The sequence below is a fragment of the Pseudophryne corroboree genome, chromosome 1, assembly GCF_028390025.1.
Source record: "Pseudophryne corroboree isolate aPseCor3 chromosome 1, aPseCor3.hap2, whole genome shotgun sequence".
Classification (NCBI taxonomy): Eukaryota; Metazoa; Chordata; class Amphibia; order Anura; family Myobatrachidae; genus Pseudophryne; species Pseudophryne corroboree.
In genome coordinates, this window is record NC_086444.1 from 478152818 (window position 1) to 478171422 (window position 18605).

The 18605-nt window shown below is 40.9% G+C and overlaps 1 protein-coding gene across 1 annotated transcript in view; it reads right to left on the reverse strand.

The window, feature by feature from the left end:
* DAPK1 (death associated protein kinase 1) overlaps window positions 1-18605 on the reverse strand; it is a 244935-nt gene that overhangs the window by 66052 nt on the left and 160278 nt on the right. The window contains exons 4-12 of the mRNA XM_063913762.1: window positions 15180-15318; window positions 14869-14998; window positions 14695-14743; window positions 13384-13410; window positions 10921-11073; window positions 10304-10349; window positions 8137-8226; window positions 6861-6953; window positions 1793-1912 (exon numbers count right to left, since the gene is read on the reverse strand). Of these exons, the coding sequence (XP_063769832.1) occupies window positions 1793-1912; window positions 6861-6953; window positions 8137-8226; window positions 10304-10349; window positions 10921-11073; window positions 13384-13410; window positions 14695-14743; window positions 14869-14998; window positions 15180-15318 (847 nt within the window). The remainder of the gene's footprint in view (window positions 1-1792; window positions 1913-6860; window positions 6954-8136; window positions 8227-10303; window positions 10350-10920; window positions 11074-13383; window positions 13411-14694; window positions 14744-14868; window positions 14999-15179; window positions 15319-18605) is intronic.

Below are 18605 nucleotides of genomic sequence, written 5' to 3' on the forward strand. Positions count from 1 at the left end.
TGGTGCTCACACCAGTAAATATACATCTACCAGACCCTATGATAGATGGCTGCGGTCACAAGATTCCTAGCCTTAATTATAATCTGTACCACCATGTTTGAGAGTCCTCTACAACTGGATTTCAAGTGCTACACCGTTAAGACAAGACACTGCAAACTTAATTGTGTGAGCAGATCTTCGCTAATGGGAAAGTGCCAAGGGGGATCCACCATCTTGAACAACAGATCGGGATGCCATACCCTTCTTGGCCAGTCTGGGGCCACAAGAAACACATGCGCCTTCTCTATCCTTATGTGCTCAGGACCTTGGGCAACAAAGGAATTGGTACAAACAGATAAGCTAACTGAAATGACCAAGGTGCCTTCAGGGTATCCACTAAGGTTGCTAGAGTATCTCTGGATCGTGCTTCATAATAGGGAATTTTTTTGTTTAGCCTGGAGACCCTCAGATACATCTTTGGAACCCCGCAGTGTTCCACTATCGAATGGATCCTTGATCTTGTGGCTCTTGTGCAGACTCGGAAAGTCAGCCACGATGACTGGAACAAATTTCTCTACCCATCTCATTATTTAATATGTCTCTGACATTACCAGTCAACTTCTGGTGGAATTGTTCGATTAGATCTTGAGAGGGGACCCTTGTAAGAGGTTCTGTGCCTGAATTAAAACTCTGAATACTGGGCATAGTTTCAGAATACTGATTGGAAGAGCCGGCACCTGGAGGGAGATCAGCTGGATCTGCCGCCTATCACTATACCAGAAAAACACCACCGGGGTAGGCTCCAATCAGCCTCTTAACACACATATGCAGGTAGGGCAGTGACATTATCACTTTAAGGCTGTGGCTTCCCGGGATGATTTTTTTTTTTTTTTTAAAGGTGCAGTATTTTTGGGACCCATGCCCTGTAGGTGCCTTGTGTCACCCCAGGGCAATTTGGAGCAGACTACGGCAAAACTACTGATACTATATCCCCGCTCTGTGGGTACATGAAGTCCCATAAGGTTGCTAAGGTGCATAGGGGAAAATACGAAATCAAATAAAAGACTAGAAACGAAAGCTTACTAACATCTTTGTGGCATTCCAGCAGACCATGCATTAAAAAAGTGAGATGCAGGTGGAGATGGGAGTGATTAAGAAAGAAGGGCATTTCAGCCTCAAAAGAATGAACTATTTAGTGCCTACTCCTCAGCCTTCCCATTTAAACAAATTGTTTTCACGGTCCCCAATATAGGACAAAAGAGGAACAAGTAACAATGTATTAGACATCTGGCCAATATTAAAAACTAGAGTTACTTTCATGAACAACCTTTTCTATGTACAAATTATGAAAATCTTGCAAATCCTTGAAAACATAGATTAGTCTAAAACTGAATAGGTAAGAGTAAGTATTCACAATGTTACCAGGCTTTCTTTTCCCTGTGGGTCAATGTTAGCGACCCTATGCGGCCTGTGTAATGTGTTTTCCTGAAATGTTTCCACTCCTATCCCAAGGCAAACTTGAAAAAAACTCTCTCAAGGTCAGAATCCGAAGATTCCCAGGTACACTAATATGGTGCACATGTTACTATACTAGACGTGATCCAGTTTTCACAAGGAAAGGCCGAAAAAGTCTGAAGTTGTTTTGTGAGCTGCACTTACACCAAAATAAACCAAAAAGGATTTACAGCTCCAAAAGAGATAAAAAAATAAGCGCAAATGCTACTAAAGAAAATACCACATATCTAATAAACATTCAGCTGACTGTAATTGAATAATATGTATGCAATATAAGCAAATTATATGAACATTTTACCTTGTTTGGTTGATTTACATCGTAATTTGTCAAAGACCCAAGAAGGTGCTGCAATCCAGGCACATTGTCATCATTTATAGCGTGGATGATGGCTTTCATAACAAAAGAATCTTCTTCATCCTATGTCGTCAGCAAAAAGAAACACAGTGTTGAGATCCAGCACAACATTTGTCCAGACATTTATCCAGCACTGTACAAGTCAGATACTTATAAATGCAGAGTTCCAAAATGTATACAAACAGGCAAGATAATTTAGGGAAGCAATCTCATTGGGTTAGGTATGTTATGCTGGCGGTCAGCGTACCAACACCGGGATCCCGACAGCAGAATGCCAGGGGGTGGGAGCGCAACAAAGCTCCTTGCGGACTCGGAGGCTCGCTACAGGTTCTATTCCCACACGAGGGTTCTATTCCCACATGAGTGGGAACAGACCCTGTGGGTCGGCATTCAGACTGATGACATTTTAGCGTACGCGATCCTGGCGTTGGCATGCTGACCGTTGGGATCCCGAGCGCCGGAAACATAACTGCATCCCATTTCATTACCTACCACAGGTGTTCCATGATGCACCAACCCATAACACACTGGGCGTTGCAGGAAAGGCTTGGATTAGCTATGGAAAGTCATCTAAACTGGTTAAAAAATAGATTTTCTAAACTTCAGGTGACTACTGTGTCATAGGAGCATTACTTAAAAACAATATGGTTTATGCAGCGACCCCCTGGACCAAAAAAAAAGCCTTGCTTAATCTCTCTTAGACTGGAAGCATATTCCAGAATGGAATGTGTAAATGTATCAGTGAACACCAAGGGTACCTAGAATTGGAGACCATTTGTAACATTATACGTTAGTAACTTGCTGCAGATTGATTTTATTATGTACTTCTTCTGAATACAGATCAGACAATTACAATGTGAAGGCATTCAGGTTTATTTAATATCATGGCTAAGCAAGAGAGCAATCATGTGACCCATTGAGACCAGACACAAGCTTTAATAGACTGACTGCATTGGAATGCTGACAGTGGATATTTTATAGAGTATGACTGCAGCAGGCATCATGTTATTAAGTAAGCTCCATTGTCTATACAACAAGTGAATATGTATTAATGAGAGAAAAGCATTTACATAGGGAGCAAATAAAAAAAAAAAAAAAAAAAAAAAAACCCCGAAACATCTGACTAATATAAGTTACTGCTAGCAGGGCTGTTTAATTATTGTTAGTGACTTGGGAAGGTCTAAAGCTGGATACACACTGGAGTGATGTCGGGCCGATTTGCTGTTTCGTAACATTGCTCATTGTGTGTATGGGTGATTGCGTGCTCACGCGTCACTAGCGACAGATGCTATGTTTGATGTGCTGATCCTGGTTGTTCCACCCTTAAAAAAAACTCATTCCAATATGTGCAGAACCTGGGCTTAAGGGCATTCATTCCGATGTCTGGATGAATGATCATCTCTCCAGTGTGCATCCAGCTTATAGCTGGCCATAGTGTAGATCAACTTTCATCCAACTAGTTGGTTGGTTGGATGGAATGAAAATCTGGTAATGTATGGGTGCAAATGACAATCAGCAATTTGCTCCCAAACCCTGGAAAACAGATACAAACTGTCATTCAGATAAGTTGTTTAAATCAAACAGATTTAACCAAATTATCAGAACAGTAGTTTTTGTCTATTTTCCGGGGTTTGGGAGAAAATAGCGGATTGTCATTTGATCCTATACATTAACAGATTTTCATTCCAACCAACCAACCAACTAGTTGGATGAAAGTTGGTCTAGTGCAGGCTTTTTCAACCAGTGTGCCATGGCACACTAGTGTGCTGCGACCAGTTGCAAGGTGTGCCGCGGAGCCAGAGCAGCTTCCTGCACCTTCAGAGTGTACTGTTAGCCCGGGCTCTTCTTAGAGCATGAGTCGTGCTGCGGCCATGACCTATGCCTTGAAAACAATATGATATCATAGGTCACGGCCGCCGCGTCTCACCACCCAGCCAGCCCACCCGCTGCATACACATCTTCCAGTTCCCGCCTGCATACACAGCTTTCCTTGCCCACCCACATCCACACCTGCCCGACCTCCCACTGCTCAGTATTTGCAGCACTCCAATATGAACAACCCCCGCCACTGAGGGACAGGGAGGAGGACAGCTGATAATAATATTTGTTATTTTATTTCTCCTGTGGGGAACAATAGGATTTCAATAGGATTTATGTGGGAGAATAAAATGTATGGATTTATGGGGGGAACAATGTGAATAATTCATGTGGGGAGAAATGTGATTGATTTGTGTGTGGAGCAATAGGATTTATGTGGGGAGCAATGTGATTGTTTTTTCTGTGTATGTCAATGTATGTGTGGATTTTTTTTTTTTTTTACTATGAGGGCGAATGTGTGCGTTTTGTTTATTTCTGTGGGGAACTGATGGTGTGCCTTGGCAATTTTAAAATGTTGTTCGGTGTGCCGCAAGTAAAAAAAGGTTGAAAATCACTGGTCTAGTGTATAGTCAGCTTTATAGGATTTTAAACAACTTACTGGCAGCTTACATTGAGCAAATTCGGAATGTTAATTTGTGTACACAGACAAACCTCACATACGAACTGCACAAAGTGCATACATCAAAAATGATGCAAATAAAAATATAAATCAAGTATTAAATGTATGCCACACTTCAGTCCGATTATACAGAGACATCAATGTTAAAATATTGGAAGCCAAAAAAGGGTCTGCTTGAAAAACCTGAGACAAATCATTAAATTTGATCTGAATCTCCATAACCTGGCATGAAACAGCTGCCTGAATAGAGATCAGCACAATGATAGCCTGCGCCACCTGTAATGATGCAGAGTACAGCACTTTCTGCCCTCTGATGTGTTTCAGCTGCTCAGCTCAGACAAGGAAACATCTTAATAATTAACAAAACCAGACAAGGCAGCAGAACGGCAAGGCCCGGGGACAGCTTCAGCAAATCGCTTCTCAATCCCCTGTTGTACAAGGCTAGGATACCAACTACACAACTAGATTCTTATTATTAATAACATTTATTTATGTAGCACCAGCATATTCTGCTGGATTTCATAATTGGGAACAAAGTAATAGAACAAGACTATTAACAGGCAATGAGGTAAGGCTGATATGTTTATTAAGCAAAATTCCCCAATTTAGAAAAAGCAGCCATACAGGAAACCATTGCCACAATTCCAGTTCCTCTTATGTGGATTGGTTGAAAGGACATGTGCTATGAACAAACAACTCATGACCAGGAAATGGGGAGTGCAAAGAAAAATATTTCTTCATAACAACTCTCTTAAAACAAAATAAACAAAAATCTATAAGTAATACCAATACTAATAATGACTGTGGCTCAATGAATAATTAAAAACATAGTCAGAAACAAAGAAGCATTTGAATAAGTACTCCTTTAATGTGATCTTGCATGTGGTCATCCTGTAGGCTTACCCTTTAGTTTCATCGCAAATGGAGTCCTACACAGCACCAAACTGATGCATTTAATTTAATTGTGTGTCTAGTATACAAAACCAGTAGCAATGGAAATATTAGGAAGCAGCAAATGTTAAAGTTTATAAAAAAAACAAACTATAAACACACCTACAGGTTATACAATTATAGATTCTGCTAGATGGACACACACATACGCCCAACGCAATGACATCATACTGGAACGAGAGATGACCGGCAGATAAACTAAAGACCCAGTAAGTGGGAAATCACAAATAACGGATTTATCATCTGTAGAGATTGTCATTACATCAGGGCATCATGTAAATGTGTCTTGGACAACATTTGTTTTCTCCAATACATTACCAAACCCCAGCCCCTACGTAGAGTGCAAACACTGAGGGTTAATGCCCAATTTTTGCCACAATTAGCACAACCTTTTCAGTCATTTGGGCAAGGTACCACTGAAGTAAACAAAAAAAATTATAATTATGGTTGTTAACGTCAGCGATGTTTCTCTAGTTTGTATCATACTTGCCAACTCTTCCGGATTGTCAGGGAGACTCCCCAAAATAGTAGCACACTCCCTGACTCCACGAAGAGTCTAGCAACCTCCCTAACTGTACATTATTCCCATTATAGAAATGTTCTATACTTGAAAGAAAAAGAAAACAGAGATATATACATTCATTTCCCAGTTTTGGTTTTAAGGCACAACGATCCCTATGGCTACATGCATTCTGAAATATTTTCGTGGCCACTTACAGTATATGAAAAGCAACAGTGCGTTTTAATCAGCCGCTTGTTTACATCTGAATGTAGGTTATTTTTAGGACATGCGGAGTAGTATACTTTACTGCCTTGCTCATAGGTATTACTTTCACAATCTACCTGAAATGGTTTTACAAAAGTAGGCAAGTATGGTTTGTATACAGCCTTGACAAACTGCACGTGGCAAGTTAGCCCCAATGCTTTGTGAGTTTTCTTCCACTTCATGGCCATACAGACAAACCAGGAAATTCTCCTGAGTCCTGTGTATAATTTCATGGTCATACTGGTCAGAGTACACTACAAAGCAGACAATGGTTCATCTGCAAATGAGCTTGGGCCTTTATACAGTGTGGTAACAGCTATGGAAAAGAAATAAAGGCTAATTTATAGTGGCTGGAGGTCCAAACACAACAAATGGCCAAACCCATTAAAATCAGATATATCGTTTTTAATGAAAACTAATGAAACGCAATATGTGCACCTTAATTAAATCTCAGGACACAATTATGTTACAAATCATTTATATTAGTCATTAATTTAAAGCCTACTGTATGTATAAGGGCTTGTTTTGTTCCATGAGAGCCCATGTGTTTTAGCCAGCGGCAATCTTCTGGAAGGTTAAGGACTGTTTGTGCAATAGGACTGTAACAGGTGCTTTGAGGACAAACTGCTGGCTCAAAACCCAGAAATGTTCTGTAGAAAAGTCGCAAATCCTCATTTCTGATAGCTGAGCAATCAGAAGCCAGTGGCTGGCAGGCAATGTATGCAGGATTGCTTTCTCCACTAAGCATGGTCACACAAAAAGGAATGAACAATCATTTGCTTGTATTTTTTGCTTACCAAAGTGTCATCACTTCTAGCAATACTCATGTTGCTCCTTGATAAGAAAGATCTTGATAGTCTTTGGCACAGGGATATTAAGCGAACAGATTGCTTTAAAAAAAAAAACAGAAGACATTGCTTGTCAATTATCCTGAATTGCATAAGAAATGCATGCATCTCTACTAGACATCGTGTATATAATGTCCTCTATGGGCAATGAATCATGGAAGTCTCCAACGCACTGCACCTACTGAAGGTATGTACACATGAACAGTTTGAATGTTTGAACTCAGTGGCTTGGGAAGTGGAATGCATTTCATAGACACATGTTGTAATGCTTTTAAACCAATCAGACAGTTGCTTATATTACGTAACTTGCAAACGGCTAATGAAAGCAAACAAATGACTGGTCACCAAGGGTCACAGCCAGAGTCTTGCCTAGACTTTCAGCTAACTGAAGTTACAGCATATCTATGATAAACATTAAAAGGACAATTCAATATGGTCGCTCAGCATCAATGCCACAAAATTATTCAAATACATAGTTGAAAGAAGTTTTGTTGGGCATTCCCATTTATGGACAATTCTTTATGAAATGTACATCCAGTGTAAATTCTGCACCTCAAAATCATTGGCGGATTAGATTTATCTAAAAGTCACTAAAGGTATACAGGATTGCTTGTGCAGCGACCATGCAATGTCACCACGTGTGTGGAAGGGCCTTAAGGGGCGCTGGGTTGGTGTATGATGCCTTGAGTGCCTAAATATCTTTTTCCGTTATAGGGGTCTATTCAATTAGTGTTGGAAAAACTGCACTTTCCGACTTTAGGTCGAATCTGGGTTCGACCTATTCAAGTCCAGTGCTGTTTTGCTGACTTGTCGGAAAACACATGGCTCGGCGGATTAGCTGCGGATCCACGTTTTTTTTATTGAATCTGCGGGCGTATCAGACAGGTTTTTGGCCAGTTTTCGACAATGCCGTTTCGACTTGAAAAAAGAAAAGAAAAAGAGTCGGATCGGCATTGTCGAAAACGGGTAAAAACCTGTCGGAAATGCCCGCAAGTTGAATAGTCAGAGAGGATCAGACACTAATTGAATATACCTCATAGTCTTTAGCCAAAAATCTATTTTATTCTACAACAGTCATAGCATCATTTAGGAGAAAATACTACAAAATAAATAATGTAAACACAAAACCAAAAACTGTAAAATTGGAACTGTAAAATACGTAGCTTTACGATAAATAATGAACCTTGAAACTGCATAAAGAGATTTAACAAACCTAACAACTTACTTTCCATTTTCTACGTGCAGCAAACTTCTTGAATTTTTCCATGTTCACTGCTGAGGCTTTTCGGCTTAGCGCTTGTTGTGTATCTTTAGGCTGAGACAAGTTTACAAAGAGTCAGAATACTGTATCTTACACTCACTGGTGGAAACAGCTTCACAATACAGGTAATCACACACATGTATTCTGCAGTGTTACTGTAATCTCATTGATAAATACAAGCAGTAAACTGAAAAAGATTGTTGAACATAAGAAAAAAATTTATCTGGAAATATCTGATTGATGGCTTTTATTTGTGTCTGCAATGAGACACTAGGGGAAAAGAATGCAGCTAGTTATTACTGCTGCAATAAGCTGCAAGGTAAGATGGAGTTCAGCTGCTCCCAGGGCATGTGCTGAGGATAGGAGTGAAAACTACGCTGCCAGTTATTAATATTACCTCCATCAATAACATTGCACCTTTCACTACAAAACGGATTCAGACAATACCCATTTGAAGCTTGTCCAATCTAATTTCACCCTGTGTAGCGTTGCAATATTTGCAGCTTCTAAATAAATACATTGGGTTATTAGGCGTCCAACTGAACAGAGATACACAAATAAAAATAACTGTATTGGAATGTATGGGTGTAGTATGTGATGCTGGCGGCCGGGCTCCCGGCGGCCAGCATACCGGCGCCGGAATCCAGACCACCGGCGTACCGACAGCTGGGCGAGCGCAAATGAGCCCCTTGCGGGCACAGTGGCGCGCTACGCTATCTATTCTCCCTCCAAGGAGGTTGTGGACCCCCAAGAGGGAGTAAAGATGTTGTAATGCCGGCTGTCGGGATTCCGGCGCCGATATGGTGGTTGTCGGGAGCCCGGCCGTCGGCAACCTGAAGACCACCCGGAATGTACGTAGTGGATCTGAATGACTATTTATTTGTCCATAAGGTTAATTCAATCACTAATTTGTGGCCAATTTCTAGAAGGCCAACTGATATATTAAATCAACTAGGTTTTTATCAGCGATTTAAGCACTTCCTACAGTTCACCAGTATGGCCCTTTAAACACGTATTACAGGTTGAGTATCCCTTATCCAAAATGCTTGGGACCAGAAGTATTTTGGATATTGGATTTTTCTGTAGTTTGGAATAATTAGATACCATAATGAGATAACATGGCGATGGGACCTAAGCCTAAGCACAGAATGTATTTATGTTACATATACACCTTATACAGACACAACCTGAAGATCATTTTAGCCAATATTTTTAATAACTTTGTGCATTAAGCAAAGTGTGTGTACAGTCACACAATTCATTTAAGTTTCATATACACCTTATACACACAGCCTGAAGGTCATTTAATACAATATCTTTAATAACTTTGTGTATTAAACAACTTGTGTGTACATTGAGCCATCAGAAAACAAAGGTTTCATTATCTCACTCCAAAAATTCTGTATTTCGGAATATTTGGATATGGGATACTCAATCTGTACTCTTTAGACAGCGTATATTTCCAGGCAAATCTTACAACAATAAAGGTTCTATTCTACTGCTCACACTTAAGTTCAGGCCTTATTTTCCATTAAACCCTCCACTTTTTTTTTTACATGGATTGAAATTATAAAGAATGAAAAATCAAGCAAAATATTCCACGGAACTACTAAACTATGAAGGTGCTTAGGGAGACTCGGTGCATGAACTGTGACAAAAGCCTAGGAACCTGTTACAGCCTCCCCCTCTGCCTCCTGGATCTTATTTCAAAGAGGAAAAAGCTGTGGTTGGAAAAGATTAATACGTTTTCATTTTTTTTCTCTCTCTTAGAATGACTGTGGTTGTTTTCAAATAGAAAACACGAACATGCATACAGTAACCAAGCACGCATGGTTTAATTAAAAGTTCTTTAAAAACCACTACACAAGAAAAATAATGCAGGGTGGTGGCACCAGTTTTCATACAGTTGAAACGTTTACATTTGAGGGTAATCGCACACCATACTTTTATATCACTACCCCCATTTACCATTGGATATCCAATGACTGATGGAAGACTAATTTCCTATCATTTTTTTAGCTTTTCTTACAATGCATGTTAAACTTTTGGAAAGTTGATAAATAATAATTTATGGACAAGACAATCTAGTAATGTGATTGTGTTGAGTTACTGTAAGCTTTTCTACTGTTACCTTAATCCATGGGTGATGTAAACTATCTTGTATCGTCATTCTCTTCCTTATAAGAAAAAATAAAGTAGGTATTATAAGGGTTGAGGCAAGTTTAGAAGTGGAATGTATGTGTTAATGTTATCTAGTGACATGACATGTATGTTCCAATTTAAACCACATATTGCAACTTAACTGAAATTACAAATTAATCAAATACTCAAATTACATCTATCTTAGGTCATTTCATTTGTATTTTCCCTTATATATAATATTCTATTAAAATTGTTTATCCATTATAAAAAAAAAAGCTTGATGGCACATTCCAAGGCTACATATTCTTTAGTAATGATTGTATTTGTACATCTTTCCATTATGTAGCACGGAACAAAAGATCTGCCACTCTGTCACCCAGCCCTATTATAGTGTTATAAGCATTGCTTATATTGCTGGCTTTTCAATAAATCTGTAGTAATAAAAATGACTTTATGAGTGCAGTGTATGTGCACAATTGTGGTTCCAGTCTTTACAGTTGAAGTTCTGTACAGCTTGTTCCTCTATCTCCCACTCCACTTTCATTTAGGTTCCCAAAAGTCCCATTTACCACCTGATTTCAAGGTGGTTATAGAAGCAGAACTTACTTTGGATCCTTGACAAGAAGCTGACGAATAAAATCTTTTGCAAGGTTGCTTGTGTTACTGAAAAACTCATCTTCAAACTCATAGTTAACGGCAGATATGTTGGCCAAAGTCTCTTGTTTGGTCTCGCCGAGAAATGGAGATGCACCACTTAAACTGGACAAACATGAGCACAATAAATCAGTTACTGTCTACCCCTTTACGCCTTCAAGAAGCCAACATTAGTGAAACTATGCCAGGTTTGTAAAGTAAAGTTAAGTTAAGTGAGAAAAGAGCATCTTTACAACAGTTCTAGAAATCAGCTAGTTGGTTGCAATATGGCCAGGTTGTGTAAGCATTTGTCAAGCACACAATACATAAAATGAATAAAGGATGTTCGCTGTCTGATCGTTACAATTTCCTATGAAGAAGAGAGAAAATTTCCCCTCAGCACATTACAAAAAAATATATGTATCGGCAATAAGATTGAATATTACATTTTCAACGGTTGTTGTGAGAGGCAGGGAGGGGACCAGCATTTGGAGGGCATGCTGGTCCTTGTAGTGCCATTTGGAGGATCTAGGGGTTACTCAAGGTGAGTTGGCTCTCAATTTAGATATATTCTTGTATGTGCTATCTTGTAGCATAACAATAAGTAATTATATGACCCATAGTGGGTGCTATTATCAATATAATCCATATCAGAAAAGCCTTGATGGGGCCTGGCAGCTTAAGCATATCTTTGCAAATATATGCAACCAAGATCTCTTAAATTCTCTTTAGTATTCAAAACTTTTTTTTAGCGTGCTGGGGGAAAATGTCCTCTGTTTTTCATGTTTAGAATACCCCCCTTCCCCCCCCAAACACCAGAGAAGTATTACTAAATTAATTGAGCAGCTTTTTCCTATGAAACACGGGAATGGTAACACTTTTTCTTATGTCATTCACATTTCTATGACAGTAGAATATTGTGCACAATCCATCCTGTTCATAGTACATAGGGGGTCATTCCGAGTTGATCGTAGCTGTGCTAAATTTAGCACAGCTACGATCATTCACACTGACATGCGGGGGGGGACGCCCAGCACAGGGCTAGTCCACCCCGCATGTCAGTGCCGCCCCCCCCGCAGAAGTACAAAGGCATCGCACAGCGGCGATGCCTTTGCACTTCAAGAGTAGCTCCCGGGCCAGTGCAGCTTTAGCGTGCTAGCCGGGAGCTACTCATCGCTCCCCTGCTCGCAGCGGCTGCGTGCGACGTCGCGCAGCCACTGCGGCCCGCCCCCCGTTCGGTCCGGCCAGACCACTCCCACGAAACAGCGGTCAAATGCCGCCATTCCGCCCCCTCCCGCCCAGCGATCGCCACTGCCTGTCAATCAGGCAGAGGCGCTTGCAGCCCTGATACGGCCTACGGCCGTCTGGCATGCGCCGGCGCACTACGGCGCCGGCACAGTAGGGACCTGTTCGCTCGGCTGCGACAAAAAGCAGCGAGCGAATAAGTCAGAATGACCCCCATTATGCAGTCAGCGTCATTAGTTACACAACTGCAGTGCAATTATTGTAAGTGAAATGTAGTAAGGAGAAGTTTCCTTTCTTACACGAGCATATTTATTTTTACTCAAATGATGTGAAAACAAGTGTTATCACCTGAATATACTAATGGACATTTGGAGGAGAATTTGCAAAGTCCTCCTCCAAGCCCTTAATAGCACATTTTTTTATTTTATTTTTTAGTAAGTAGATCACATTTCCTGTAGTTGTAATGGCACATGTGAGCTGCACAAATTTACTACAATTAAAATTGTTAAAAAATACTGTAGGAAACCTTGTAATAATAATGCCATCTTTAGATGGCATTATGCAGGCTCCCCTCCAGTTTTACTACTACTACTGGTCTGCTCTGACAGGCAGAGCAGAGCAAGTAGCTGGTGTCTGTGATCAGTCTTGTGTGTCTAAATAGACTACAGGCTGATCACTTAAAAAAATAAATAATTGTAATAAAAATAAAAATAAACCTGCTGCACCCAGGGATCGGTATCCAGCAGGCTTCTACTCTGGTCAGCTGACCTGTGAACAGGGATGCTGTGAAACTCCCAGCCGGCAACTCAGTTTACAGCACCAATCAGAAAATGGGGGTCACAGAGCAGGAGAACAGCGATCAGATGACCAAATCACAGTAGTAGCTTAGCAGGGGGGAGGGGGGAGCCGGCAAAGCATACAAAGCCAATAAATACCCTGAGAAGTGTGGCAAGAGATTTGCAGGGACAGAGCTTTCTGGCAAGTTGCGTAGTCAAATACTGCAATGCGAATTTGGGCAAATTTATCGCACTCCATCCACATCTGGGATGCAGATAGTGATAAATTTGCCCCATAATCTCTATTCATACTTCTGGAAACTCTCTTACACTTGAAATGTCCAAACCTTCCACCTTCACAGAGATGAAAAAACATAGCCAACACTAGTAAAACTATAGTATAGAAAATACTTACAGAATATATGTTATTACTCCAATACTCCTATTAAAAAAAACAACAACACCGGATAAGCTTACAAATCAGATACTTTAACATTACATGTATATTATTTTTAAAAGCTTGATGTAAATAAGTAAAAAAAATAAAAACGTGTAAATGTTGTGATTGCTCTGCAGCATGTATGGTTGATGAAGTAAATCTTCTTCAGACCCATCATTATTATTATTATTATTATTACCAGTTATTTATACAGCGCACACATATTCTGCAGCGCTATACAGAGAATATTTGCCCATTCACATCAGTCCCTGGCCCAGTGGAGCTTACAATCTATATTCCCTATCACATGTACACGCACACACATTCACACTAGGGTTAATTTTTGTTGGGAGCCAATTAACCTACCAGTATATTTTTGGATTGTGGGAGGAAACCGGAGTGCCCGGAGGAAACCCACGCAAGTACGGGGAGAATATACAAACTCCACACAGTTAGGGCCATGGTCAGAATTGAGCCCATGACCTTAGTGCTGTGAGGCAGTAATGCTAACCACTACACCATCCGTAATGCCATCACACAAGTCATGGAGTTTCAATAGGCAAGTAGAATTATGAAAGCCCCTCCCCCTTTGGACATTCATCGCATGTAGTGTGGCTGTGTTGCAGGGTTATGCATTTTACAAAGAATTCTTAATCGCTTGCAAAAACCATGAGTATGTATGATAGAAAATGTAAGTGTGTTACAGTTGTGAATGGCACTGACAGTATGGTCTTGACCCCAGTTTGTGTAGCGTGCGATGACTGAAGTCACTCTGCTCATGTAGATAAAGTGGTGCAAGCATATTGATCTATGCAGTTGTGCAATGTTGCACCATACTGTATATAACCTACTGTGCCTGGAAAGGCAGAGTGGCAGTTGGAAGGGGCATTACAATGTAGGCCAAGTGCAGTAAGGGAGTGATTGCACAAACACCTGTCAGGAGACGTATCTTCTGAACCTGATGCAGGGCAGGTGAGAATACATGCCAATGATGACTTCTTGTACACCACACAAGTGTGCTGCCGATGCGTACGTATTTCATATATTTTTCTTTCTTTTATGCCCATCTAGCCAACACTAAACATCAGCCCCTACGTGAACTAAGATCCTGAACAGTATGAGTGGAATTTTAGTAAAATAAAGGGACAAGGACGGAGAGACCTACTGTGCAACAGATTACATTCGCATAGCTCCAGGTTTTCATGCAAAAGGTGAACAGAAATGAACAGCAAGCATAGTAGTGTTCATATTGTGTCTCTTTAGATATGTATAGATGACCGTCCTTACCACATATCTGACTCCAGACCAAGTGGCTCATAGTTCACGATTTCAGGAGCTTTAAATGGAAGAAAATAAAACAGAAACCCCAAATATTTTATACATAGTACTATGTTACAATTGAAGAACAAAGTCGCTTCCACATTAATACCAACAAGATGATTAGCATGTAGATGAACTTACCAACAAATTCAGGAGTTCCAAATATATTTTTGAATTCATTTCCTGAATCAATTTTGTGAGCTAGGCCAAAGTCAATAATTTTAATGCGAGGTTTAGGCATATTCCTGTCTAAAAGCATGATGTTCTCCGGCTAGGAAACAATAAAAAATGCATAAGATTAATGAAGGGATAATAGCTGACCCATTCATACAATAAATCTGGAACATTTTACACCTGATTGATCTGACATGATTGTATTTGGAAATATAGAGTGCAATTTTTACTATCTTCCACTTTTAGTAAGGTATGATGCAGTAGTGACTATTCTGTACCTTGAGATCAAAGTGAGCAATTTGCAGCGAGTGAAGGTAATGGACACCATTCAGGATCTGTTTGAGAAATTCTGTGGCTTCCTCTTCAGTCAGCGATTCCTTCTCGGCAAGAAAATCAAATAGCTCCCCACCTGCAACACTGCAAGGATGCAACATGGATATGAAATATCTATGATCAGATAGAATACAGACACACAGAACAATTCAGTCAGACAGTCCTGTTGAAGAGCACAGTAATGATAATTTACCAATTGCATAAGAAGTGGGTGCACAGTGAATTCAGTTTTGTACACAAATATTCTAATAATATGTCTGCACAACTGTTTGAAGTTTGAACTGTTTCTAAGTTCTGGCTACTAGCCCTTCATGGCCCCCATCACCAGTAACTTAAAGCTTTCAATCTTTCTTCAAAAATACCAAATTATGAAAAACAAATACTCAAAAGAAGCGCTGCTCAATCAATCTAAAAGTTAAAAAAAAAAAACCCCACTTTATATTACACATACATAGAACACACAGAATACACATATAAAAAACAGTTGTCTTTAGACTGATAACAGAGGCCAACTGCCGATAAGCTGTTAATTATATCATTCCAGTATAGGATTTAAATATTTCTTCAAAAATACTGCTCAACTCTGTTATAAAAGCCAATGTAGCAAGGAGAAATCGGTACTGCCTTTAAATCGGGTGTGGTAGGTTAGTTTGACATGCTTAGCATGTCAACAATGACCATATCAACTTTCATCATGTCTACACAGATGTCATGTCCACATGATAGAATGCCAACCTAACATCCCTGGGGAGTCAGCGATCACTTACCTAGTTCTGGCAGTAGCGGTGTGCACAGCCTCTTCTTACACATCCCATTGGTCATGTGAGAGCAGCAGTTCCGATGCAGACAGGTAACTCAGTGGTGTACTGGTGACTACTTAACTCTATCCCTAATCCCCCCCAACTAAACTCTTACCCTAACCCTCCAAGCAGCACCTAACCCTAACCATTGGCATTCTGACTAAGTTGACATTTAGCATGTTGACAATATGAACATGTCAACATGGTGCCTGTTGACTTTTGGACCATTTTAATATAGTGGTGTTGACATTATAAATGTCGACATGGTTACTGTTGAAATCTGATCAGATTCTGTTAATTGAAAATGCCATAATTACAGTATCTAATGTAATTAATACATTGGTAGAACTCTAGTAGTGGCCACTAATGGATGATGGGCACCTCCCAGGATGTGCAGAAAAGAGTTTGTTTTGCATGAAGAAATGTCTCTGTACCCAACTAGGCATGCCTCCAGCATGAGCTCTCTCCGCCATCTGAAGCTCACTTACCTAATAACAGGCACATCTGTGCATGGCGTCACAAAATGGAAGTTTCTCCTTTTCGTACAGGTCCCTTTCTGACTGCGCCCCATACCAACACTTTGAAGGGGCCTCCATCCCAATGCTTCTAAAGAGACATCTCTCCCATCGTAGTGACCTCACCGGTATAACATCCGCAAAACACACTTCCCTTATCATTAAAATTCCCTGTTAAGAAGCCTGATCTTAAATAGACGTCTGGTGAGAGATCATATCCAATTGACCCCTTATCTTATTTCACATTATTTGCTGATACTTCAACGGCTTCACACCTATAGGCAGCTTTTGAATTATGTCAACCCCATGTGTGCAGATCCCCCAGGCAAAGACAACTGCAGTTTACAGTTAGTGCAAAGATAGGGGAGGAGGGAGGAAGGAGGAGACCAACCAGATTCTACCAGAGGGCACTTTCTAATGCAGGAGTTTCTGCCTTTCAGTGGAGATCTTAATTTCCGCTTTCTCATGAGCAGAGTCCTACCTACCCCTTCTCATGAGCTGAGCCCTACCTACCCCTTCTCATGAGCAGAGCCCTACCTACCCCTTCTCATGAGCAGAGCCCTACCTACCCCTTCTCATGAGCAGAGCCCTACCTACCCCTTCACATGAGCAGAGCCCTACCTACCCCTTCTCATGAGCAGAGCCCTACCTACCCCTTCTCATGAGCAGAGCCCTACCTACCCCTTCTCATGAGCAGAGCCCTACCTACCCCTTCTCATGAGCAGAGCCCTACTTACCCCTTCTCATGAGCAGAGCCCTACTTACCCCTTCTCATGAGCAGAGCCCTACTTACCCCTTCTCATGAGCAGAGCCCTACCTACCCCTTCTCATGAGCAGAGCCCTACCTACCCATTCTCATGAGCAGAGCCCTACCTACCCCTTCTCATGAGCAGAGCCCTACCTACCCCTTCTCATGAGCAGAGCCCTACCTACCCCTTCTCATGAGCAGAGCCCTACCTACCCCGTGTTTTCCTGTCTTCATTTATTTTGTCTCCTGGTTCTACTTAATGTTACCCACTGTCTTGCACTGTGGAGCCCTGTGGCACCTTACAAATGAGCTACAATAATGATAACTAGTGTACCTATTGGGATCTCTGATCATAGTACCTACATGCCTTGCTGAGACAAAGAAAATTGCATGATTTTCCAGCATTTCAGTGACCACAGACATACTGCAGAATAGTGCAAGCTTTGGGATGAATAACACCTAATACAGGGCAAGAGCAAATTCCAGTTTAAAGACACAAACAAAACACAAACACTGCAGGAATTGAGCCCTGGAAACCCCCACTCTGTACAGAATCTCCAAAGCCATACGCAGTGAGGTTAAATAAACAGAGCAAAGGCTATGCTAAAGATTATTCAGACACCACAAACACGTCTGTAGTGCTTCAATATATTGTGGCTTTTCTAGCTATTATGGATTACATAGTTTTCACCAGAAATTTGTTCAAATACATTATAGAAAGTATCAACAATTATAAATTATATTTTGTATGTTTTTAGGTTGCGATTAAACCTGTCATTATAATGATAATTTCATGCACTCACATACAGACCTTTCAATTCCTTAGTTCTTTGATCAGCCAACGCTGCAATGTGCTATATGACTGTACAGAAACATGGGTGTCTTGATGCAAATTAAGGCCATTCTACATTTGTATCCAAACAAAGAGCACATTAGTTTTTAGTTTCTAAGGGAATCAAACCAAACGGGAAGCAGTTAACTAACCGACGACCGGGATACTGGCGGTCGCTATACTAACGCCGGCATCCTGAAGTAGGGCGCTATCCCGGTGTCTACATACCGATGCCAAACAGGATGCCGGCGTCACAATACTGACAGGCAGCATCCGGAACGTCCAGGACAGGCGTCCTGGGGCTGGGGTGGGATGAGGAGAGGTTAGGTTTAGGCTGAAGAAGGGGGGTGGGGGTTAGGGGGAAGCACAGGGAAGGTTAGGCACCAAGCAGGGAGGATTAGGCATCAAGCAGAGAAGGTTAGGGTTAGGCACCAAGCAGGGAGGGTTAGGCACCAAGCAGGGAGGGGTTAGGGTTA